Here is a 27,256-nt window from a genome sequence, read left to right on the forward strand (position 1 = left end):
CCTGCACCATCAAGTACCTCCCCGGCAGGAAGAACCCAGTAGCCGATACCCTCTCGAGGATTGAAATCAACGCAGTGCAGCTTGGGATCGACTACGAGGACCTCGCCTGGGAACAAGCCGCTGACCCAGAGGTTCCAGCTTACCGCACCGCCGTCATGTCGCTGAAGTGGAAGGACATGCCCCTCACCCCTGGGGGGCCAACACTGCTGAGCGACATAAGCACTGGCCACCCCCGCCCACTGGTGCCCGCCTCCCGTCGTTGGCTGGTCTTTGACATCATCCACGGACTGTCCCACCCCTCCGGCAGGACGACGGCCAGGCTACTGGCGGAGAAGTTTGTCTGGCACGGTATACGGAAGGACGCAACGGCCTGGGCAAGGCAGTGCATACAGTGTCAGGCCAGCAAAGTAGAGTGGCACACCGAATCGGGGGTGGGCGGCTTTCCCCAGCCAGGGAGACGTTTCGGGCACATCCACGTCGACGTAGTAGGTCCTCTTCCCCCATCAGGAGGAGCCAGATACCTTCTGACAGTCGTCAAATGCTCCCCAGGTGGCCAGAAGCGACGCCCATGGAAGAAGCCACCTCCAGTGTGTGCGCTGAGGCCCTCCTCTCCAGCTGGATCAGCCTGTTTGGTGTCCTGGACCATATAACTATGGACAGGGGCCCAGCCTTCCTGTCTGAGCTGTGGACCACCCTGGCATGCCTGCTGGGACCACTCATCACACCACCACCGCCTACAACCCCACAGCCAGTGGAATGGTGGAGAGGTTCCACAGGTCCCTGAAGGCGTCCCTCATGGCTCGTTGCACCACCGACAACTGGAAGTACCAGCTGCCCTGGGTCCTCCTCGGGCTGAGGACCGCCCCCAGAGCCAACGGCAACCCGTCCGCAGCAGAAAAGGTTTATGGGGAGTCCCTCGTAGTCCCGGGTGAACTCGTCATGGAGGACTGAGACGACCTAACAATGCAGAGGCTCGGTGACAGGGTTGGGAAATTCGCCCCCTGCCGGTAGACATATACTGACAGGACGTCCCCCTTCATGCCTCCTGTTCTGTCTTTCGCCACCCACGTCTTCGTGAGGAACGATGCCGTATGCCCACCCTTAACCAGGCCCTACAAGGGGCCTTTCCTCGTACTGGAGAGAAACAAGAAGGCATTCCGGGTGGCCGTCCACGGGAAGGACGTACAACATTTGTTATATAAGGCTGTACAATGATGCATACGATGAGGTACACAAAGAATCTGAAATAAAGACAGGTAAAATACATAATGTGATTAACGTACATCTGAAAGGAGAAACACAAGGAAAGACAGGTGCGATTTGTCACCCTTACAAATACTCCCCCCCAAAGACAATAATTAGAGGAGCAATTATTGGATGAAACGGCATTAATCATGGAGGCGCTGAGGCAGTCGGAGTGGGCTCCTGCTTCTGGAGAACTGTGGGCGCCGGGTGGAGCTGACACCTGGGAATGGCAGGATGCGTTTTCTGGGCTGTCCTGAGCCCAGCTTTGGTGGCCTGTCTCCTTAAGGAAATCAGCAGCTTTCAGGCCCACTTAAGGTTGGGTATATCATTTCGAGATATATGCAACATTGCCTCTGTCATTGAAACTGGATTTCTGCCCACCTTTTGGATGGTGGCCTATCTCCTTAAGGAAATCAGCAGCTGCCAGGTCCATTTAAGGTTGGGTATACCAGTTCAAGACATAGGCAACATTGCCTCTGTCATCAAAACAGGATTTCTGCCCACCTTTTGGATGGGGGCCTGTCTCCTTTAGGAAATCAGCAGCTGTCAGGCCCTCTTAAGGTTGGGTATACCAGTTCGAGACAGGTAACATTGCCTCTGTCATTGAAACTGGATTTCTGCCCAATCTTTTGAATGGTGGCCTATCTCCTTAAAGAAATCAGCAGTTGCCAGGTCCATTTAAGTTTGGGTATACCAGTTCAAGACATAGGCAACATTGCCTCTGTCATCGAAACAGGATTTCTGCCCACCTTTTGGATGGGGGCCTGTCTCCTTTAGGAAATCAGCAGCTGTCAGGCCCTCTTAGGTTGGGTATACCAGTTCGAGACAGGCAACATTGCCTCTGTCATTGAAACTGGATTTCTGCCCACCTTTTGGATGGTGCCCTATCCCCTTAAGGAGATCAGCAGCTGTCAGGCCCATTTAAGGTTGGCTGTACCAGTTCGAGACATAGGCAACGTTGCCTCTGTCATCGAAACTGGATTTCTGCCCACCTTTCGGATGGTGGTCTATCTCCTTAAGGAAATCAACAGCTGTCAGGCCCATTTAAGGTTGGGTGTACCAGTCCGGGACACAGGCAATGTTGCTTCTGTTGTAAGGGCAAACAAATCGCGCCTCTCTTTCCTTGTGTTTCTATTTTCAGATGTACATTGATCACGTCATGCATTTTACCTGTCTATTTCAGATTCTTTGTGTACCTCATCTTATGCATCATTGTATGGCCTTTCTGCTGATATGTATATCTACCTGTTATATGTCATGTAACAAATGTTGTACATATTTTTATGCTTGCTAAAAAACACAACTCGTGTATGGACGCAGCAGGGTGGCTTCGGGTCGCCCGCTACCTTTCCGTCCACTTTTTGTCTTATAAACACCTGTCGAGAATAATAAAGAATCAGTCTTTCACTTCTGACTTTTCTTGAAGCCTCACACTGGTGACCCCAGGTCAGGGACATGTAGCACAGTTTTGGCCCACCATTAATGGACTAACTACAGCCACACCCTACCATCAGAGAGCCTTTAGCGGACTAACTACGGTGTAAAGTTTAGGCCTCTGATTGCACCCTACCTGGCGGAAACTGTGCCATTAACAGACTAAATACAGCGTACCCAAAAGGGCACTCTTGGTACTTCGTTCAACCTCTCGAACAAATCAGCACCGTTAACGGACTCAATACAGCACATTTTCTCACGTGCTGGTGCATGAGCAATCAAGATGTCAGAAATAGAACCTTAATGTGAACCTGAAAGCATCATCTGCACACCACTCTCACCAACAAAGCTAGACATGTTCAAACTTCCCTCATTCTCGCGCCAAAACACAGCCTCATGGTTCCGGTGTGCAGACGTGCATTTTCGCATGGCGTGCATCTCAGACAATGCTACCAAATCAGACATAGTCATGACAGCGCTCCCAGAAGAAGTATTCAATAGAATCTCCCCCTGGCTAGATGCGCAACCAGACAAAGTCACATACACAGACTTTAAAAACAAACTGCTGACTTCCTACTCCATGCCCGTGTCCGAGAAAGCGCAGCGCGCATTCGATCTGTTATCCCAGCCCCTCGGAGATGCATTCGAAGCCTGTTATCCCAGCCCAATCCTGACAAGATGCATCACCCAGGGAAGCCTGGGACCAGCTGTGGGGTTAGTAACACTCCCACAACGATGGAGACTTTTTTTTTTTAACGTTAGGACCACTGAGTTAATATCAACTCTCCTAGGGCTGGCCTGAAGGATTAGACGACATATGTTTATCTAAGAATGGAATATATTATAAATTATTCTATGAATCTTATATTTTATCGATTAAATTGAATTTTAACAAAAAGCAGAATTTGTCATTTTCTGACAGTATATCTTTAAAGGAATATCTTCAAATAAAATGTCTCTTTGGATTCTATATTTTGGACCTTTAAAATATGCTTTACTGTTATTTGTATATTACATATTTCGCACATAGGTATAGGGCATGGGGTTAGTTCAGGTAACCAGATAATGGATGCAGAGAACCTGGACATGGATGCCTTAGTTAAGACTGCTTTCCTCCAGTTATTTTGCCATTTCTTCTTAATCACCAGAAACTTCTAATGGTAATAATTCTGCTGATATTGGCCACCAAGGCCTAGGTGTCAGCTTTTTCACAATCCTATGCCATCCAACATAGAGTAACCCTTTCATGGTATGTCTAATTTCATTTATAATTTGATTTTTTGGAGTATAAGAGTTTATTGCATTTATTGAACTTAGCCTGCAACCTGTCGGAAAGAAGACGGTGACAGCGATGATCTTTGGAACCATCATCACACTCCATTTATAAGAAGAGATCGCCATTCAGAAAGCACAAGACATGGCCAAACCTGACGTGGTGTTTCTACCAAAGAAAGTTTGGCACAACGCCAGAACCTGCAGGCCTCCGTGTTCTTTCACAAAAAACAACAAAGGTGGCCACAAACAGCAGCTGTGGCTGCGAAACCCAACTTCCCCCCACCCAGCAGGGTTTTTCATCACAGACAAGATCTCCAAATGCCGCCTGCTGGTTGATACGGGGGCAATGCAGTCGGTTTTCCCGTCATCCAGGGAAGGTTTAGAAAAAATACCTGACTCACTGCCCTCCCTCATAGCAGGAAACGGAACTCCCATCCGCACTTATGGCTCAACGACCCAGGCCATCTCAATCCTGGGGCGCAGATACCACCGGCCTTTTGTTGCAGCGGATGTTAAGTTCCCTCTGCTGAGCACGGATTTCCTAGGGCACCATGGATTCCTAGTCGACATCGCCAGACAACACCTCCTCGACACAGGGACGTGCCATTCCCTTCAGCTCTCCACCAGACCCGGGATGCCCTCCATATGCTCCGCAGCCCCCAACAGCTACACGTCCCTCCTACAGGAATTCCTGGACGTGTTCAAACCAGAACTACGCCAGTCACCTGGGGCTTTGGCAAAGCACGGCATCTTCCACCACATCACCACAACGGGCCCACCAACCCATGCCAAGTTTCGACGTCTGTCCCCCCAGAAGTTACAAGACACCAAACGGGCCTTCTCAGAAATGGAACTCATGGGCATTTGTAAAAAGGCATCAAGCCCGTGGGCATCCCCTCTAAATCTAGTTCCTCGCTGGGTGAGCGGGTTCCGTTCGCAGCTGCCACTCTATTGGTCGCGAGTTCGAATCTCTGACCGGCCAGTGAAGAACAAGAGGAATTTGTTTCTGGTGATAGAAATTCATTTATCGCTATAATGTGGTTCGGATTCCACAATAAGCTGTAGGTCCCATTGCTAGGTAACCAATTGGTTCTTAGCCACGTAAAAATAAATCTAATCCTTCGGGCCAGCCCTAGGAGAGCTGTTAATCAGCTCAGTGGTCTGGTTAAACTAAGATATACTTAACTTTTACACATGGTAAAGAAATCCGATGATTCATGGAGGCCCTGCAGGGACTAACGGTGCCTGAATTTGGTAACAACACCAGATCACTACCCACTCCCTAACATGCAAGACCTGACAGGCGCCCTCCACAGAGCCAAAATTTTCTCCAAGATGGATCTACTGAAGCCGTACTTCCAAGTCCCTGTGCATCCCGACAATGTCCCAAAGATCGCCATCATCACGCACTTTGGGAGCTACACATTCTCATATTCCACTTTCGGTCTCAGGAACGCAGGCGCCACATCCCAGCACCTGATGGATACCATCTTGGGAGATCTGCCCTTCTGCATCTGCTACATCAATGACATCCTCATTTTTTCCAGGTCCCCAGAGGAACACCTTTGCCACGTCCACGCCGTCATGAAATGCCTGCAGGACAGCAGATCAGTTGTCAGGTTCGACAAGTGCATCTTTGGGAAAGAAAAAGTAGACTTCCTGGGCCACGAGATTTCCCCAGCAGGAGTGCGCCCCACCACCTCCAAAGTAAAAGCTATACAAAATTTCCTGGAACCCCAAACCATCAAGGCCCTTCAGGAGTTCCTTGGGATGATAAATTACTACCAGTGCTTCATCCCAGATGTCGCTCACATCATGTACCCTAACGTCAATCCTGAAGGGGAAACCGAAAACACTAACGTGGGAAGCTCCGCAGCAGCAGGCATTCATCCAGACAAAAAGGGGTCCTCTCCAGTGCCACCACTTTAACTCACCACAACCCCGCTCCTGCCTTCAGGTTGACAACGGACGCCAGCAACATTGCCTGTGGTGCAGCACTAGAGCAACTGGTGAACTGCAGGCACCAGCCCTTGGCCTTCTTCAGCCGCAAGTTTTCGCCAGTCGAGACCCGCAACAGCTGCCTTTGACAGAGAGCTGCTGGCCATCTACCAGGCCGTGAGGCACTTCAAGTACCTACTGGAGGGAACTGAATTCACAATCCTAACAGACCACAAACCCTTGCTTCACGCATCTGCAAAACAGGGGGACGCCTGGTCTGCAAGGGAGTAGCGGCACCTAACCGCCATCTCCGAGTTCAGTTGCACCATCAACTACGTCCCTGGCAAGAAAAACTCAGTGGCCAATGCTCTGTCAAGAACAGAGATCAATCCCCTTCACCTCGGCATCGACTACGAAGACCTAGCGAGGGAACAAGCAGCGGATCCAGAGACAGCGGACTACAGGATAGCAGTGACGGCTCTCAAATGGGAAGACATGCCCTTAGCAAACTTGGACACAACTCTCCTCTGCGACACCAGCACAGGCCACCCACACCCCCTGGTGCCCACATCGAGGAGGAAACAAGTGTTCGACATCATCGGGGTGCACAAAGGCATGCCTCATGACTGACAAGTTCATTTGGCACGGCACCAACAAGGACGTCCGCCAATGGGCAAGGAGCTGCATCCTGTGCCAGACGAGCAAAACATCCTGGCACACTGAATCTGGGATCGGCGATTTTCCTCAGCCTCACCGGCGATTCGGCCACATCCATATCGACTTCATCGGGTCCCTTTCGCAGTCAGGGCGAGCCAGATACCTCCTGATGATCATAGACCGGTCCACCCGCTGGCCCTAAGCAACCCCCATGGATGAGGCATCAACGGCATCATGTGCAGAGGCCCTCCTCTTCAGTTGGATAAGCCACTTTGGAGTGCCAGACAGCATCACTACAGACAGGGGACCTTCCTTCCTGTCAGAGCTTTGGGTCTCCTTGGCACGAGTGATGGGTACAACTCTACACAGCACAACAGCATACAACCCCGCAGCGAACGGCATGGTCGAGAGGGCGCACCTCTCTGAAAGCAGTTCTCATGGCACACTGCACCGACGAGAAGTGGAAGGAACAGCTGCCCTGGGTCCTGCTGGGTCTCCACACCGCACCGAAAGCAAATGGTGACACTTCCCCTGCTGAGAAAGTCTACAAGGAAACACTGGCCGTCCCGGAGAGTTCTTCCCGCCGTTGGCCGACACCCCCCTCCTGAGGTTGAGGGAACTCACACAAAGGTTTGCATCCTGCCACAAGACTTTCACCGACAGAACCGTCACCTACAGCCCACCCACCGTACACTCCTGCGCCTACGTACGTCTTCATCAGGGTGGACGCTCACCGCCCACCCTTAACCAGGCCCTACAGGGGCCCCCACCAAGTCATCAGGCGGGCCAGCAAAGCATTCCTCCTTGACATCCACGGGCGGGAGGACTGGATCAACATCGACAGACCACAACCCGTATTCCTGTTAGACAGCGAAATTTGCGAAGAAGGCAGGCCTGAAGGCGCACCCGCTTCCCCACCAAAGCGGGGCTCGGGACAGCCCAAAAACGCATCCTGCCGTCCCCAGGTGTCAGCTCCACCCTGCGCCCACAGTTCTCCAGAAGCAGGGACCCACTCCGACTGCCTCAGCGCCTCCATGATTAATGCCGATTCATCCAATAATTGCTCCTCTAATTATTGTCTTGGGAGGGGGGAGTATTTGTAAGGGCGACAAATCGCGCCTCTCTTTCCCTGTGTTTCTCCTTTCAGATGTACGTTAATCACGTCATGTATTTTACCTGTCTTTATTTCAGATTCTTTGTGTACTTCATCCTATGCATCATTGTACGGTCTTATATAACAAATGTTGTACGTATTTTTATGCTTGCTAATAAACACAAATCGTGTATGGACACTGGGGGCCTCGGGTCGCCCGCTACCTTTCCGTCCGCTTTTTGTCTTATAAGCACCTGTCGAGAACAATAAAGGATTACGGGCTGCTCTAGGAGCAAGAGCCCGTGCTGGCACAAGGCCAGCTAAATCTGAAACAACAACAATAAAGGATCAGTCTTTTGCTTCTGACTTTTCTTGAAGCCTTACAACCTTAATGATATGCCCTCGAGAATAACACATATCGTCCCTCTGCATGTCTCGTCGTCACCTGTTCCCTTTCAAAATTTCTACATAGGTTATTTCAGCAAAGAATGTATTTGAATTATTTAAAAGAGACCCTTTCCGATATTCATGATACTGCTAATACTGGCAATTCACCCGGACACAAATAGTACTCGAACATATTTACAGAAAAATGAGAACCACGAATTCTGCCACCTGCTTACTAACCCCTCTCGCTTATCCTGAACGTTGTGAAGGATTTTCGGGAAAAAACGGATCCAATTTTTTCTCACCAATAATAAACCCCTAAAGAGTGTGGAAATTATTTTCCATACTTCGTGTGGCCTACAGTAAAACGAGGACCCCACTCCTGTACCCGATCATCTTGTGCATGAAAACTTCCACACCAGAGGCCACTTTTCCACGTTTCGGCAACACTGTATTGAGGTTAATAATAATTGACCGACAAGAAAGAACACACCTCCTTCATCAGCAACACTAAAAGTATAGGAAAAATCAATTTCCAAGGTAATAGTCAGTGCAGAGCTGTTCCGTAGTTTTACAACATTTATTACTATTATATACTGTACACCTTATTTTGTTTTATTTGAAAGATTACTCTTTATTTACTGAAAAAGTATCTTAATTCTTGAGATACTCGTTCAGTACACTATCAGTAACGTTTTGGTAAACTACTATTATCATAATACTAATTATAGTCTTCCTGAATTTAGAAACATGATTAAATTCCAACTGGAAACATTACAACAAAAAAAATTTAGAGGATGGTCCCCAACGCCCGTAAGAAAAGTCACGGACGTTCTTCGTTTATGTGGATGGTAAACATTAACAAACTTCTAACGAACGTTGGCAGGGGCAAGATTCTGCGAGAGCCATCTTAATCGAGACACAATATTATGGGATCTTCCTCAAAGAAGAAGGACAAGGACAGGGAGAAGAGTAAAGAGGACAGAAGGGAGAAGAAAAGGAAGAGACGCTCTAGGTCTGGGTCTCGCGAAAAGGACCGAGAAAATAGGCATCATCACAGGTACGGCAAGACCAGGATGTAGCAGAGGTTAGGCCTGGCAGCGTAGCCTCAAGTCTATCGTAGCCGTATATTAGTAGAATAGTTTGTCTTTAGTAGTCTGTTGCTAAGTTTGGTAACAATGAGTAACCTGTAAAAGGAGACCCTGAGATTAGTTTAACACCTACGACAGATCTAGTTCCCAGTTATAAAATATGGTAAAACTGAAGACCACTACCGCGATCTGCTATCCCCAGGTCGCCGACCTGAATATTTAAGACTTAGTGTTTATGTTTATGACATTTACTGTCTATTGTTTGCGTTTGTGATATTTACCCATTTGTTTTTGTTTGTGGTATCCTAGTGTCATTTGTGTATCCTAGTGTCATTTGTGTATGTTTTTTTGTTCATCCTCAAGGGGCCAACACTAAACACAGCATCCATTTCGTACATAAACTGGTAATTACTGAACCAAAGGGGTGCAGTACTTGTCTTCGGTTTTACCTCAGTTTCTTGTCAAATATATGACCCCTTTTTTTTGTATTGTTTTGTTGTACATTTTTATGTTACCAATTCATTTGCCCTTGGTAGGCCTGAAAACAACACTTTATGGTAAGCAATCTGTGGACAGGAAGTGGTTTAACTGCAGATTTGCATGGGCAGTTTCCACTGCTTGCTGACTGGAGGTACACCAAAATTGGTCATTTTGGCAAATTTACGGCCTGCGTAAAGCAAACAAAAAGCACATTTCAACAGGGATGCAACCTAGCCTAACCTCCTTTAACCAAACTGTACCTAGAGTGTTGTGCCCAGGCTTGGCTGTGGGGGCTTTTCCTCCCTCTAGACCCCACCAACCTTCTCTATTTTGTCATGGATGCATATTAACATTGCTTTTCCTTATCCTATTAAATTTAACCCTTAAGGGATGGGCTAATTTTATATCATGCAACCCCCTAGACTGGGCAAACTTCAAGTTTGGCCAATTTTAGAAAAAACACATCAGTGGAAAGTGGAAGATATGCAAATGCACATGGTGTAAGAAAAAAAACTTTAAAAATTTTCCCTACCTTCCATGGGAAGTTGAGTGTGACTATTTACAACCCTGTGTGGGGCCTCTTTTACAAAACACTCGTAAATTTTACCAAATTATACATGTTTTTTCTTATAATTTATTTGTTTCAACACGATATACAAACATCAGTCCTTTACATTAGGAATTACTTTCAGCGTAGGCTGGAAACGGCTGTTGAACTTTCGAACAAGGTGGTTAAGCAGTTAACTACCATCCGGGAGGCGGGAGTACCGCCTGCCCAGATGTAAACATTCCAGTTTGCTTTCGGCCATCGTAGAATGCAGACTTTGTTCTTCACTCTCTGCCTGACTGCCCTTCAGCTTTCCCGGTGGGAACTTTCCTTGCTCTTATATAATGAATGTTGATAAGCCTTCTAAACCCTCCTGTCCCCAGCGTGTGTGTGCTGGGGTAGGAGGCAGGAGATGTAATACTTTTTGATCTAGCGTTGATAGAGACCCATACACCCTCTGCCCCACTTGCAGGGGACGTGTGTGTTCATGTGACGCTCCTTGTAGTAAGTGTTTTGCCTGGTCTCCTGAGTGATGGAGGAGGTTCGAAGGGAGGAGACGCTACTGTCGGAAGCCTGCCAAGGAATCGTCCGAGGGTAACACGTCCCCAACGACTCCAGTGATGGCTAATCCGTCGGGATCGTTTCTCCCTCCCAGCGAACTTCCCGTGATTGCTCCCTCTCCCTCAGGTGAGGACTCCCCCTCCCCTTCCTCATTCGTTTCATCGGGTGTGGAGGTGCATGGGGGAGCGGTTGCTCAGGACATCCTCTCTGGGGCCTCTCCTCGCTCTGGGTGCGAAATGTTCCCCCTGGAGCGAGTGGAGGCTTCCCATTTTGACCCGACTTTATCCTCAGGTTTGGGGGTGGAAGCGCCTTCTATGGACCAGGTATCTGACTTGTCCTCTGCCTGGCTACACTGGGTCTACCTGGCATTCCATCACTGGAGGGCCTGGTGTCCCACTTGTCTGGCGCTCCAGTGACAACCTTCTCAGCTACCGCTTCTATCACCACGAGCGATGGGGGAGGTTTGAAGGGAGGAGAATGATTCTGGTGGCACCCAAATGTCTGCAGGCCGTTTGGTATCCCGACCTGCTAACTCTCCTGGGTGCTGAGAGAGAGAGAGACACCCCCCCCCCCCGGCCCAACCTGCTGTGTCAACCCCATGTGGAGTGGTACCACCAGGCAGTGCAGTCCCTGTGTCTTCACGGCTGGAGGTTATCCACCATCTCCTGTGAGCGAGAGGCTTTTCATGTCGCACAGCAACGGAGATGGCCGGGCACCTCAGACGATCCTCCGCAGCGGTATACCAGGGGAAGTGGTCCGTCTTCTGTGATTGGAGCTACTATTCAGCAGGCCATGTACTTCCTCGTCTTCCTTCGCCGAGAGAGGCTTCTCTCCGTTTCAGCTATAAAAGGCTACTGCTCCGCACTCGAGTCACCTACATTAAAAACAATCGAATGCTACCACAAATTTCAAATTTTTAGCTGCCGTGCAAGTTAGAAACATACTATGTAATTACTGTACTTGGTAAGTTACATATATGAAAATACTCTTTTTTACTCAAGACATAAGCTACACTAGATGTGACGAGTGGGTCGGCTGTAGGCTGTTGGTGACTGAGAGCTAAACCACTGTACCATGATCCATACAAACTTCTTAAGCAGGCCATACACATAAAGGACTGAAATTAGCAAGAAAAAGCATGATGTATGGGTGAAGACAAGGCTGAAAAACGTTTTTGCACATGTCTTCGTTAAAGGAACTGCAGGATGATTTCAGAAATTATTTGCGAATGACTGACGATGGGGTGTATACTTCTCCTGCCCCAGATTTCTTCGAGTCTAAAACTTTTTTCTATTCTTTTCAAAATGAACCTCGAAATGTTGCAATTTTTGCTTTCACATAATCTATGTTTTGCATCTTGATCCATTTTGTTACACAATTCAACTAATTGCTCATAAGCTGTCAGTCTTTTTACTTTATTGGAAATTTTGCACTTCGTATTTTCCACAAACATGGCAAAACATGGCAGACTTCTGTATTTTTCGATAAACTCACACACAAAATTGTGAAGTAAATACTGTACTTGGTGGCCTGAGACATCCTTTTTCTATGGCCCTATTATCTCTATGGAACGGAAGGAAGTACGCATACGCATCACAGACTGCTGAATGTTTACGCCTTCCGATCAAGTGACGAGGCCGATAGTCCTGCTAGTCCATGCTGTGCTGTAGTTTAGGTGAGGATCCTTGTAAGAATTATTGCCACATATTTTTAGTTTAAGATTAAAGGGTTGCATAGGGATGAAGCCTCAAGTTAGTTAGGGTGATGCACTCTGTGGTAGATTAGACTAGGGTGTGTCCCTGGAATTACCATTGCTGCATTTTTGAGGTTTTTACTCAATGTTCTTTCTCCTTCTGGTTTTTATATACGATATGCTTTATGTGTCATAAAGCTTGCTCTCAAAAAGTGCTACAGTGGCAATTCAGATGATACAGCCTAATCTAACCTAATCTATGGCACAGTGCCCTATCTGGCCAAGGAGAATTGCTCACCTACCTGGACCCCTCCTTTAACATAGTCTACCATAACTTTTTTGCTCAAGTTTTGGAGGCTGGCCCTGTGTTCTGTGAAGTGTGAACAGCTACAAACCCAGCATGGGACACCCTTTTATATACTGACCTCTCAAACTTGGATTCATGAATATCTCTGACATTATCTGCTCCACAATACCTCCCAAATTCTGAAAGTATTTATCATTTATTTCCAAATATGACCTTAAATACAGTCACATTTTTGTATTCTACAAAGTTTCTATCTTCATTGTAAAAAGCATTTGAGGGAAAGGTTCAGGAATATGGTCTTTGAAGTAGGACACTTCATTTTTCCTATTTGAACCTACATGAAAGAAAGCTCTGCTGGTACCTAATGAAACTTCTCAAGTAGAAAGTGTAAAGGGTCCGAAAATATTTTTTGACTGTGTCTTTGAAACATTGATGTCTTCATTGGGTTCAGTGATAATACAATTTCTTGACTCACTATTAGAATGTGGGTGGAGAAGAAATTCACAAAATACTTAATGCAAGGACATTACTATAAAGTATTTTGTTCATGAAACTTACCTGTCAGATATATATAGCTGTATTCTCCGAAGGTCCGACAGAAATTTCAAATTTCCGGCTCCCAGGGCTCAGGTGGACAGTACCCATTCCGCCGCTGGGAGGCGGGTATCAGGAACCATTCCCATTTTCCATTCAGATTTTCTCTGTCGCCAGTGTTGTCAACAACTGTTGTCTGCACCTCCGTCATAGGATTTGCTTTTTCTTGTGCTTACTGAGTATCTCATTGTCTTTTGGTATTTTGACTTTGGATCGGTGAGATCGGCATACGCTTTTTGACTTTTCTTTGGGTTTTGATTTAGATTATCATTATGTCTGGGTCTAGCTCTGCTGTTACCGTCTTGTGTGTGATGTCTGAATGTAAGGTGAGGTTGCAGGAAGCTGCGGTTGACCCTCACACTATTTGTTCTAACTGTAGGAAGCATATATGCATGTTGAATGATAGGTGTGATGAATGTGCTTCTTTGTCTGAAAATGAATGGAGAGCGTATGATAAATATGTGAGGAAGTTGGAGCGTGATCGACTGAGGAGGTCTTCCTCCAGGAGTGCTTCTCTTTGCAAGTGTTGATGTCGGCCCTAACTCCCTGTACCTTTAGATCCTAACCCTGTGGTTTTGTCTCCTGCCCTGAGATCGTGCCAGTGGAGACTAATATGCTTGGCGCTATGATGGAATCGACCGGCGTGCATTAGAATCTAAGGTGTCAGCTCTCCAAGATAAGTGTTGTGAAGTGACTAGTGCCCCCAGTGCAGTGGAGGGGGCGTCAGACCGGCCCCATCATGCCTCTAGGCCTGGACCTCTGCTGGACTCCCAGGACTCAGGGAGAGAGCATGTCGAAAGTTTGGAAGGAGGGTGGCCGGGGAACCCCACCGTCTGGCGTCCCTTCGGCAGGTCCTGAAGACGTTTCCCAGGCTGCCCAGGCTCGATCTCGTGTTCGGGTCCTGAAGGACTGCTTTCTATCTTCTGACACGTCCTCCCACGCTGGAACCGTCAGATAGACTCTCGCCCTCTTAAGATGTTTTAGGGAGGAGGACGCTTCACGCCCTCTCTCCCAACTCTGTGCTCTCGCCAGAGTTTGTGGATCGTTCCCCGAATAGAAAAAGAAGTTGCCGGACGTCATCCCAAGAAGACGTTTTGAGCGCCCAAAGCTCTCCCTCCTCAAGAGAAGAGGATTAGGACGCCCCTGGTCCTTCTGCCTCTAGGTTCCGTGATTCTCCAGAGAGAAGCGTCACCAACGAGGACCCTTTTGCCTCCATGCAGCAGCAACTCTCCTCGTTCATTGCAGAGAGAGAGACCAGGTCCCGTCCTTTCGGAAGGATGTTAGACTTCCAGTGAAGAGATCTCTCCAGCCTGGTCTCCTTCTCCTGCTCCTCGCTCGTCACCTTTTTCTGCTTCACCCGCTCGTCGTGGGAAGGAACCCTGACTCATCTGTCCCCAGAGGGTGTTGGGGAGGATCTTTGACGCCACCCCAGGACGCCCTCCTCCCTTCGTTCTAGACGTCATGTTCTCCATTTTGTTGATGACGCTTCCGTCAGGCTTAGATCGTTGATGCATGCTGCCTGCCTGGACGCCCGGCTGGACGGAACTCAGAAATTGCGTCATGCTACCATTTTGCGTGACGCCCGATGGACGTTTTGACTCCCTTCAAGAACCTCCACCTGCCGTTGCTGTCGGCTCCTTGTGGTTCCTGGTTCTCCAGCTGCTTTGCACGCCAGTTCCTCTTCAAGCAGAGGTCCCTGCGGCGTGTTTCCTCTCCAACTTCTCTCTGCTCTTCCCGCTCATGTTGGAGATAGACTCAGGTCTCGAGTCTGAAGATGAGTTGAAGGATCAGTCCTCTCTTTCTACCAGATCCTCGTCAAGCTGCTGAAGGAATTGTTTCCTGACAAGTTTCTGCCGGGGAGTACCTCTCTCCCCCTCCTTCTCAACTGACTTCTACTAAGTCTAGTTCAAAGCTCTTCATGGATTTCTGAAGATGACTAAATCGCTCTCCACTAAGTTTGGGCCTTCAAGAAAGTCCATTTGTGGATGGACTCAAGGCTCAAGAGAAAGCTCTTCTTCTCAGAGAGTCCCCTTCAAGACTCTCGGGAAAAGCTTCAACGTATGTGGTATGGACTCGGAGAAGACTTGTGGTGTTGGACGAGGAAGTTCCTTCCTCCTCATCTAAAGGAGACTTAGAAGCAGTCTCGTTGATTCATCTAGGAGGTCTCATCTGTCGTTTCAAGATTCCCTGGACTCGTTACGGAGATGGACCATCTTTTGAAGGGCCTTTTCAAGACGTTAGAAGTTTTCAACTTCAAGACTGGTGTCTTGGAGCTTTGGACCTTAAGTCTCCTGAGTCAGGACTCGATCTCCTTGTCGGACCTTTTGAGCGTCTTGTCTTGTATGGACAAGGCGGTCCGAGATGGTTCTGACAATTGGCCTCGCACTTTGCGTCTGTGCTCAAGAAGAGGTCTTTGTTCAGGGCTCTTTTTCGCCTATCATCCGTCTCCTTGGCACAGAAAGGAGAACTGTTGTTTGCTCCTTTCCAATCATCTTTTCCCGGCTTCATTGGTGATCCGGACATCGCTGCAAAAGGCTACAAGAGAAGACCACACAGGACCTGTTGGCTCAGTCATCGAAGCGCCCTGGGTTCCTGTGGCCTCGACGACGTCCAAACCGTCAACATTCTCCCAAGATGAAGAAGCCCTTTGGGAGTGCCGGAGCATCCTCAAACCTTCTTCTCAGGGAAAGAACCTCTCAAGAGGTAAAGCCCTTGCTAGAGGTAGGATGGCAAGAAATGATGTGATTCTCCTCCAGATAATGGGTGCCAGGCTTCTTGCGTTTTCATCGAAGTCTGGAAAGTGAGAGGGGCAGACAGTTGGTCCTTTCGGTTTTAGAGAAAGGATCTGGATCCCTTTCCTTTCTCCCCTCCCTTAAGCCTTTGTTTTTCCTCTCTCTCCACTCCGGTCCAGGAAAACAAGAGATCCTGGTACGACCTGCTGAGGCAAATGCTAGATCAAGAGAGCAATGAACAGGTCTTAGACCTGAATTGTTCCCCGGGCTTCTACAACAGGCTGTTCCTGGTCCCAAAACAGTCGGGAAGTTGGAGACCTGTGCTGGATGTCAGCAGCCTGAACCGCTTTGTCGCATAAAGAAACTTTCAAGATGGAGACGGCAATTCAGTCTGTTCTAGGAGCCTTAAGACCTGGGGATTGGATGGTATCCCTCGACCTTCAGGGGCCGGACAACTCCACGTGCTCTGATACATCCTCAGTCAAGGAAGTTCCTGAGGTTCGTCTTGAGGGGAAAGGTGTATCAATTCAGAGCTCTTTGCTTTGGCCTGTCCACAGCTCCCATGATTTTCACCGTCATCATGAGAATGTAGCAAGGTGGCTGCATCTGGCAGGCGTCACGTGTGTGTCGGTCTACTTGGACGACTGGCTGATTCAGAAAGTCCATCGAGGAGAGGTGTCTGGAGGATCTTCAATGCAACTTTAAACCTGACGAAGGAACTCGGCCTGCTGGTCAACCGAAAAGTCACACCTGACCCAACGCAGTCCATCGTGTATCTGGGGATTCAGATGGACTCAGTGGCTTTCGGGCTTTTCCGTTCCCTCCCGTCAGGATGCAGCTGTGCTCCTGAAAAGTCCTGGCCTTCCTAGGGAAAGAAACCTGTTCGGTGAGGGAGTGGATGAGTCTGCTGGGGACCATTTCTCACTGGAAAAGTTTGTTTTCCTAGGGAGACTGCCATCTCAGGCCTCTTCAGTTCTTCCTGCAAGACAACTGGGAAGACAAGGAAAATCTCGAGTTGTCTCTCAAACTTTCTCTCGAAGTGAAGAAGCATCTCAGGTGGTGGTTGGATCCTCGAGGCTTTCAGAGGGCGTGTCTCTCAGCCTTCTGAACCCCGACCTAGTGTTGTTCTCCGACGCTGGAATGTCGGGTGGGGAGCAACACTGGGCAAGAGAGAAGTGTCAGGCATCTGGAGAGGGGAACAGGTGGCCTGGCATATCAATATGAAGGGAATTAGGGGCGATTTTTCTAGCCCTTCATTCTTCCAAGATCAAGTGTCCTTTTCGCTCAGTCCAGGTAAACGCGGACAATACCACTGCTCTATCTTACCTGAAAAAACAGGGAGGCACTCATTCTCGTTCCCTGTTCGTTGGAATTTGCGAAAGAGATCCTGTTGTGGGCGAGTTCCAGGAACGTTTTTGATCCTGACGAGTTCCTGTTGCAGGCGTTCAGAATCTGAGAGCGGACCTGCTCGTTCGTCATCAACTGCTCCCGACAAAGAGTGGACTCTGAACCAGGAGGTGGCCAAAAAGTGTGGGGTTTATGGGGTCGGCCCTGTAGTAGACCTGTTTGCAACGTCAAGAACAACAGGCTTCCGCTTTACTGCTCCCTGTCCTGGATCCAGGAGCAGTGTCCCATTCCTAGATGCTCCTTGGGACTGGAATAGGACCTTCGCTTTCCCTCCCTTCAAGATCCTGGGAGAAGTGGTCAGGACCAGAAGTGTAAGAGAACTCAGGATGACTCTGGTGCTCAACGTAAGGCCCCCAAGACCCTGGTTTCTAAAAAATGGGATTGCTGGTAGACTTTCCAAAGGGTGTTCCCTTCGTCCAGATCTGCTCAGACAGCCCCTTCCGAGCGATACCATCAAAACCTCCGCTCGGTCTGACTGCGTTCAGACTATCGAAAATGCTGGCGAGAACGAGAGGTTTTTCAAGCAGGTGGCAAGAGCGATCAACTTAGCCAGAGAACATCTGTTTTTGCCTCGTTTACCAATCTGAGTGGGATCCAAACCACAGTGGTGTAGACTGCAGAGGGGTTTCCTCTTCCTGCGTGTGAGCCAGATTGCAGACTTCCTTCTTTTCCTTAGGAAACCAGAAGCTGGCAGTCTCTACTATTAAGGGGTATAAGGTATGTTGTCGACTACTTTCAGAGCCTACAGAGGATTAGATATCCTAGCCAGGTCAATTTTAATAGGACCTGTGACCTCATTAGGTCGTGGACGATATGAAGGTGCCTCAGTTTTGGTTCCATCTTGGAACTTGGATGCTGGTTCTTAAGTTCCTGATGCAAAGCCCTTTTGAACCCCTTCATGCTGCATCTTTGAGGACTTAACAAAGAAGACTTTATTTTTAGTTGCTCTAAGGATGCAAAGAGAATCAGTGAGATTCATGCAATTTCTAAGTCTGTTGGTTTTAAAGGAAGACGTTTTTTCTCTCTCCAACCTCAGTTTCTTGCCAAGAATGAGAACCCGCTCACCCTGCCCAAGTCCTTTGAATTGAAAGGTTTGCTAGGTATTCTGGGTCAGGAACCAGAAAGACTTCTTTGCCCTAAAATCTAAATTTTTGAACAAGACAAAAGAGTTTATAGATCTTACCTAGGTTATGGTGCTCGGTGAGAAGACCTGGCGTCCCCATGTCAAAAGAATGCGCTATGCTTTCTTCTTGAGGTCCACCATTCAGGAACGCATAAGAGTTGTCAGGAGACCTGACTTCAACTTTTGAAAGTTAAAGCGCATTTTGAGGTTTTCTGTGGCAGATCAGTAGCCTTTCAAAAGAACATGGCTCTGATGATATTAAATGCCACTTTTTATAAAAGTCATTCTGTTTAGTTTAATTACCTAAAGGGTAAGAACAGTGTATGAAGTCTTGCTGTTCATTGGGACCACGTTTGTGGTGGATTATCTTGGGTGTGTCCCTGGCATTACCATCCTATCCTTTAATGTATGGTTAGGAATAGTTTTAAAATTTTTTGGTTGTGTTTTTATGGTTGTGGGTTACTGTGGGGGCAGTCTTGCCTTTCAAAAAGTTTTTACTAGTCACGATGTTTGGTGGTCAGGTGGTTATTTTGTCTCTTTGCCCTTCTTGAGGGCTAGATCTGGGCACCTAGTGGTCACGTCCCGTTGACAGATCGTCTGGAACTCTCCAACCTTATTGTCTCTACCTTTGTTGGCCCTCCAGTAAAGCAGAAACAGACTTGGGTGACAGTAATCACTCACACCCTCATACTGACCTGCTAAAAGGTAAGGAACCAAGATGTAATCATCTGACATTGTTTTGTTTCTCAATCCTAAATGCTGTCTCTATCCTTATTTCCAAATATGACCTTAAATTCAGCATATTTATATCTGACAGGTAAGTTTCATGAACAAAATGATATTTTAATGATAAAATAAGGTTTGTTCATACTTACCTGGCAGATATATTTTCCTATTTGAACCCTCCTCCCCTCAGGAGACAAGCACTGCTGAAAATCTGAATGGAAAATGGGAATGGTTCCTGATACCCGCCTCCCAGCGCGGGAATGGGTACTAACCACCTGACCGACTGTGTCTTTGAAACATTGAAATTCTGTCATTGGACCTTCGTGAGAATACAGCTATATATATATCTAGAATGTAAGTATGAACAAACCTTATTTTATCATTAAAATATCATTTTTTTGAGAGTCCTCATGAGACTTAGAGCAAGCCCTAAGATATTGGTAAGTACAGTTGGGGTCTTTGAAAAATGACAGTGCCTTTGTTCTTGACAAGTAAATACTGTACATCTCTTTATCATACACTTTCACTTTGTATTCCACAAGTTAAAGCTGCCATTGATATCATATATGTATTAGTTCTAATTTCATTCTATCTTGGTGAAAAATTCATATATTGATAAGTAATACTGTATGTTAAGGGAGATTGGCTATTTAGTGGTTTATGTTTGAAGTCTCAACCTTGTGAGATAGCTCTTTCTTTTCATGTTGTTACTCTACAGTGTTAGAAATGTTGAGATTTACCCTATGTAATTGGTGACTGTCTTTCCATCTTGTAGCAAAACCTTAAGTCACTTCAGTCACACACATGGCAATATTTAGGGTTTTATTAGATGCATTGATATTTTTAATTCTATATTCAAGCACCTTTGCTTCTTTCAGTATATTTTTTAATTAATAGCTTTCATAAATTCCAGGCACCATCACAAACACAAAAAGCAGAGAAGTAAGAAAAGGGAAGACAGATCTCGGTCTCGTAGTCCCAGTCCCAGCGAGGATAGTCTTTCAGAAGTAGAAGAGCTGCTCCAAATAAAAGATGACCCAAGTAAGAGATCTAGATTGATGAATGCACTTGTTTGTTGGTCATTTTTGTGTCAGAAATTATTATATATTCAAGTATCTTGTATACTGCTATTAAAATTTAATTGAAAGGGACATTGGCAAGTAAAAAATGAGCAGTAACATGGAATGGTCTCAGCTATTTTCAGAATTCACAAATTCATTGTTTTGTTTCATATCTTAATTTTGAAAATAATTGTCATCTTTGGATGTAAATTGTGGAGTACAGTATATCAATGTCCTCAGTCATGTAGTGGAGATGCAACATGCCAGAGGACACTGAGGCTTCTCCATTTGGGCTGACAGGTAGCATCGTGGCTTGATCCCGGGTTAAACTTATTGTTGACTTCGCTGTTACTCGAGTGTCTTCTTTGGAAGACTAGGTGAAGTTTTGGAGGTTGTTAGTGTTTGGAGGAAAGATGCTGACTGTCCTCTCTCACTTGTCAGTGAACCTGCAAGGCAAGCTGTTTTGAGGAGGCAGGACACAGTGATCCTCCATGTGTCACAAGTAGGGGGATGTCTCATGCTAAAGGACAGTGTGACAGTGAGGGGCCCCAGAGCTTTGTGCAGTCAGTGTCCTTTGGGAATGTTGCCCTTCACTCTCACACTACCAATCCATTTACCGTCCTACATCTGGGACTGCCCAAAGCTCTGGTCCTGTCTGCAGCAGTGAGGGCAAAGCTTGTTAAGTACATACAGTACTGTAAGTCATTCCACCCAGCCTCTTGGCATCTGCAGTTGACACTTCCCAGTGAGAAGTTGATGGGATTTTGACTGACACTCATTTCTTCACACTTAGTTCAAAATGGTATAGTTACTGGATACCTTTTAAGGACTTCCACTTTCGTCTTTCGCACACTGATCCGTTTTCCAGCCTACCTTCTGGGATTGCCAAAGCTCAGGCCCCGTTGGCAGTTGGGGACTGCACTGGAAATGTGCTTGAAGTTGTAGATGTGTAGCCAGCCACTACAGTTGACTCTTCCATGCAGAAATTAAAATTGGTTTTTTTAGTAGGCACTTGATCAGACCCTTCCTGAAGTTAGGTTTGGCTAAAAGGGCTTTGTTCTTCATCATGACTTGATTGCCATATATGAGAATGTTCTTAAAGTGATCCTAGCTACTATCAAGTAGCACCAGTGATTTTTTATTACCTTTATTTGCAGGTGAATAACAGTGATTTGACTTCTTCAGTGATAACATCCATGATTAATAGCTTTGCTATCCCTCCTGTGCATCTGTTGTTATCATGTCTAGACACCATAGAGGAATATAGAGGCATCCAGTAGTTGAGCTGCATAGTTGAATTACGAGCTGAGTCCCACACCTTTCAGTTGGAATTCAGGACCACAGTTTTTCAATTCCATGATTGCAAAACATTCCAAATTCATAGTTCTTTGATGGTGGCAGGGCAAAATTGAGGAGGGGTTGCCGTGCTAGTCTCACCCTCTTCCCCTGACCTAGACTACTTCTATCTCAAAATTGTGGCAATTGTATGAGAATTTTCATGTGGATGATAGGGTATTTATTACTTCCTGCATTTTTACCAGAGAATATTTTGTGGTTGTATTGCAGAGTCCCAGTCTTGCTCTTAAGCATATAATAGCACAAAGATCATCTGATTTTCTGACCTTATTAACTTGGAGTGCTGCCTATCTCAGCACCCTGGTTTAAATTTTTATACTTAAAACAGGAATGCCTTTCCACCTAAATAGCATATTCAGGCACATGTAAACTGAATAGTTTTTTTTTTTTTTTTGTAATAAAAACCCATCAGTTTGCATAGTAAAGTGCCCACCTTATGGCCCTGCACTTTCTGGACAGCACAAGGCATGATCTAACCACCACTATTGCCACCAGAGGCACTGCCAAGGGGGAATACCTGGGCAAGTGAGGGTTTTTCCTTTTAGTCATCCAGGTAACAGAAGACTGCAGGATTAGGCACTTGTAAGCAGAGGGGTTTGTATTAGAAGTTAGATTTGTGTGAAATAAACTTTTTAAATTTTTCATTTCCATAGCATTTGAAAATTTTGTGCATCCAGCTCATACTTTATAGCGTTCATGTCACACAACAGTTACTATTTTTACATTACACTGTATTTCTAGTATTTTGGTAATTTCAGATATATAAAGTACAGTAGTATTTTCATTAAAATATTCATTGCAGCATACCAGTTTTCTCAATCTTCAAAACTTGGGAAGCAGTCTCCCTCTCCACCTCCAAGTCAGCCGCAGTTGCAGCCTGTGGGAGGGGACTTTGCAAGTGGTGGTTCAATTGGAGGTGAAAAAGAAGGTGCAGGAGAAGTATCTCTATCCATTGAAGAAACAAATAAGATAAGAGCAAAGTTAGGCTTGAAGCCTTTGAAGGTATGGTTCTCATAGATTCCTAATGTTTTGTTGATATAATTATCTCTCTCACTCTCTCAATCAGAAAATGTGACAAGGAAGAGAGGCAAAGAAATGGGAAATATTAAAATCATCCTGTTAACAGAAATGAAAGTAAAAATCAAGTTAGTTCTGAATTCTCATCATGTATGTTCTTGTGTTAAAAAGTAAGCAGTAAATTGTATTTTTAAAATGAAAAATATTTTTCCTTATAGAAATCAGTTATGTGACAAAAGCTGTATATACATCCTATTGAACTTTCAGGCACTCCACAGAAAGAGAAAAGATCCTCTAGTTTTATTTAGCATTGCTTGCATCCTTGTTCCATCAGCCCTCTAGTAACAGATCTGAGTTATTGTTTGTGTTGTTTAGATCAGCTTTAAGGTACTTTACAGTGCATAATCTGAATACTACTTTAGGCATACAGGCTTCTGTAATTGCTGCTCAGTAGGATTGATATATAAAACCAGGGCCTGGAGGAGACAAAGAACAGGTTTATATTCAGAAAGAAGTGAAGCAGAACAGTTTATAGTATGGGACACAAGAAGTGAAACAGAACTGTTGATAGCACATGATACACTTTGAATGTGAAACAAGAGAAGAATGACTGTCATTTTCAATACACAAAAGCACATTCTAAAATTAACTTAATACTGAGAGATGTATATTTAACCAATACAACTTGAGTAATTAGTCCATAACTAGTGAATGGATGAAAAAATAAGTACCTGCACTAAATTAAGGAAAGCTATTAAAACATTGAAAAAGATGGCTGACCCAAAGAAGTGTCACTTCATGTACCTGTGAACTGATGTATATAGGCACTTCCTGAACGCAAGACGGACAGAAGAGTTAAAGGCACTACAGTAAACCCCCCGGATTCGTGTTCTCACACTTTGCGGAATTTTCTTTGGAACCTATCTATAAATTATTCGCGGGAAAACTCGCCCATTTGCGGATTTTTTCTTAGAGCAATATTCTGTATTTTCATATTACTTTCGTGACTAAATACTGTACTGTACGTACATATACATTTTATGATAATGATTTACAGTATTAATTTTCAAATAATATATTAAGTTTAATAAGGTTAAATAATAACATTGAATAATAATAATAATTCTCTCTCTCTCTTCCCTTCTCAGCTCTCTCTCTCTCTCACTTACTGAGATGAGAGAAGTTTTATGCATATGTACTATGTATGTTTATTTGTTTTGTATGATAAATAGTTGATTTACTAATTTTCAAACATTAATATTAATGTAAACACAGCAAAATATCAATTCATTAAAGAAAATATAGTGACTTAGTAAAATTTTAGTTCAATCCCTGTTCTTTTTCTATATCCGACTTGAGGGAGGGATGAAGGCAAAACTGTCATCATTAAAAAAAAGGGTTAGTACCTGGCTGAAGAGTCTCTCTCTCTCTCTCTCTCTCTCTCTCTCTCTCTCTCTCTCTCTCTCTCTCTCTCTCTCTCTCTCTCTCTCTCTCTCTCAGATAAATTTTTTATGCATGTTTAACCCTTAAACGCCTGTTGGACGTTTTAAACGTCGTCCAAAATTGTCTGTCGAATGCCGAGTGGACGTTGCAAACGTCGACTGAAAATGCTTTTTTTAAATATTCGCGGAAAAATAATTGTAGGCCTAGTTTGCGGAAGATTTCAAATCCCGCGCCTCGGTGGATGCTGGGAGTTCACGGATCCAGCTGTTGTTTTGTTTCTGAGCGTCACCCAGACGCACATGCGCGAATTTCCCCCATCTCGCATCAGAGAGCATCAGAGCAGCACCTTGCGGGAGTGATATTTTGACGCAGACGTGTTTTGTTGAACTTTTGCGAGTGTTAGCGTATTCGTGCTGCAACAGAACGTTTGCAGAGATGTCACAAAGGCGTCAGGACTGTGAAAGGCGCATACTGCCTGTCGGAAGTGAGCGTGTGAGGCGAGTTTTAGACTGGGATGCTGGAGAAGGACCCAGCATCCAAAGTGAATTTTAACATTCGGTCAACTTTGACTCGACCGAATGATCGAAAAACGCATCCGTAAGCCATAATTATTACATTCGAGTAACAATCAATCATTTACCTTCATTTTGCAACAAATGGAAAGTCTCTAGCACAATATTTAGAATTTTGGTGAATTTTTGAAAAAAAAAATTTTTCTCCACTCCGCACGCGCGAACTCCGCTGAAAATCCTGTCATTTCTTGCGTCAGCTTGCCGTAATTTTTTCGCCGTTTCATATTATTCGTTACATAAAGTGTTATACATCAAAATGTGCGCAAATTCATGTAGAATACAACAAAAAATATATCATTCCTTTAGCTTTTCACAGTGTTTTAATATTTACATCGAAATCACGATAACTGACAAAATTTTAACATTCGGTCAACTTTGATTCGACCGAAATGATCGAAAAACGCATCCGTAAGCCATAATTATTACATTCGAGTAAAAATCAATCATTTACCTTCATTTTGCAACAAACGAAAAGTCTCTAGCACATTATTTAGATTTTTGGTGAATTTTTAAAAAAATTTCCTTCGCTCCACAAGCGCTGCGTATCCGCTGAAAATCCTAGCATTTCTACCGTCAGCTTGCTGTAATTTTTTTGCCGTTTCATATTATTCGTTACATAAAGTATTATACATCAAAATGTGCGAAATTTCATGTAGAATACAACAAAAAATATGTCATTCCTTTAGCTCTTCACAGTTTTTAATATTTTCGCGAAATCACGATAACTGACAAAATTTTAACATTCAGTCAACTTTGACTCGACCGAAATGATCGAAAAACGCATCCGTAAGCCATAATTATTACATTCGAGTAACAATCAATCATTTACCTTCATTTTGCAACAAACGGAAGGTCTTTAGCACAATATGTAGATTTTTGGTGAATTTTGAAAAAAAATTTCCTTCGCTCCACGCATGCGGACTCCGCTGAAAATCCTGTCATTTCTTGCGTCAGCTTGCCGTAATTTTTTCGACGTTTCATATTATTCGTTACATAAAGTGTTATACATCAAAATGTGCGCAATTTCATGTAGAATACAACAAAAAATATATCATTCCTTTAGCTCTTCACAGTTTTTTTATATTTACATCGAAATAACGATAAATAGAAAAAAATCAACCTTCGGTCAACTTTAACTCGATCGAAATGGTTCAAAAATGCAATTGTAAGCTAAAAACTTACAGCCTAGTAATATTCAATCAATTTCCTTCATTTTGGCACAATTGGAAAGTCTCTAGCACAATATTTTGATTTTTGGTGAATTTTTGAAAAAACTTTTTTTTACGTCCGCGCGTTACGAATTCATGCATCATTTTGTGATAATATTTTCTCTGTTTCTTTAATCGTTTTACAATATGTTATATACCAAAATCATTGCAATTTAGTGTACAATACAACTAAAAAAAATTAACTCATTAGCTTCAACCGTTTTCCTTACAGCTCGATTTGTATACAATTATATAAGTTTTTTTTTTTTCGCTGTCATATATTCCAATATTTATATATGATAATGATATTTTTTTTATTTCTGATGGTTGCATACTAAACTTCAGGCAGTGAGAAAAAAGGAGCCAAAAATGAACTCTTAATCTTGAAAATTAAGCGCGCTGTGATTTTTTGAAAAAAAATTTTTTTCAGCTTCGGCGCTACCTCTCGGAGGCCGCCGGCATACGGGAGACGTTTTTGAAAATAGGGCTTCGGCGTTAAAGGGTTAACATATATGGTTATTTGTTTTGTATACTGTAGTTTTATAGATAAACATGATGTTACTTTGTTATTCATTTTTTCATATTTTCCATGCTATAATTACAACATTTATGCATTTCTGTAGTAAATTATGTAAAATTTTAAAAGAAAACATATTGATTCCCAGTCTTCTCTGAAGCTTTGGAGTGAGGGGGTGGAGTTGTTATCTAACTGTCAATTTACCTTGACATATTGACCACGAAGGGTAGAAAATGTTGCCCTCTTGGTGGTCATATAAAATAGCTATAAAGGATACTGAAAATCTCTCTCTCTCTCGCCAAAGATACTCAGAATGTGAGAGATGAGCAGATAGACAGATAGAAAGGGGAAGTGGTTGATAGAAAGATACACTCTCTCTCTCTCTCTCTCTCTCTCTGTTATTGCTGGAAGGGTTAGAAGTATGTACGTATATATTTTTAAGGGTAAAATCTTTGAAATGATATTAATATCATTTCAAAGATAAATACAGTATTAGGATAATATTTTAAGATATATTTGATGTAGGATGCTAGTTTAAGGTATACATTTGGTATTTGAACTTTCAAGATAGGAAGTTATAAGCATTTTTAGAGGTGGGTGTTAACTATTTGTGGATTTTAACTTTATGGGGGATTGTGGTACGCATCCCCTGCGAATACAGGGGGTTTACTGTAAATGCTCTTTTGAGACCTTCCATAAAGTATTTAGTGAAATACTTAAACATTTTTTTTAAATGCAGATGTAAATTGTGAAAAAGCAGGTGACACAGGTGCATAGTTTATTGTGTGATTA

The 27,256-nt window shown here is 44.6% G+C and overlaps 2 protein-coding genes across 2 annotated transcripts in view; one reads left to right on the forward strand and one right to left on the reverse strand.

Annotated features, from left to right (window-relative positions):
* Positions 1-27,256, reverse strand: part of LOC136851122 (uracil-DNA glycosylase-like) — a 190,614-nt gene that overhangs the window by 76,776 nt on the left and 86,582 nt on the right. The window lies entirely within an intron of this gene.
* The window catches only part of LOC136855067 (U4/U6.U5 tri-snRNP-associated protein 1), a 44,033-nt gene continuing 25,598 nt past the window's right edge, over positions 8,822-27,256 (forward strand). Inside the window, exons 1-3 of the mRNA XM_067131848.1 lie at positions 8,822-9,089; positions 20,204-20,331; positions 22,510-22,709. Of these exons, the coding sequence (XP_066987949.1) occupies positions 8,959-9,089; positions 20,204-20,331; positions 22,510-22,709 (459 nt within the window). The 5' untranslated portion in view covers positions 8,822-8,958. The remainder of the gene's footprint in view (positions 9,090-20,203; positions 20,332-22,509; positions 22,710-27,256) is intronic.

The sequence above is a fragment of the Macrobrachium rosenbergii genome, chromosome 3, assembly GCF_040412425.1.
Source record: "Macrobrachium rosenbergii isolate ZJJX-2024 chromosome 3, ASM4041242v1, whole genome shotgun sequence".
NCBI classification, from domain to species: domain Eukaryota; kingdom Metazoa; phylum Arthropoda; class Malacostraca; order Decapoda; family Palaemonidae; genus Macrobrachium; species Macrobrachium rosenbergii.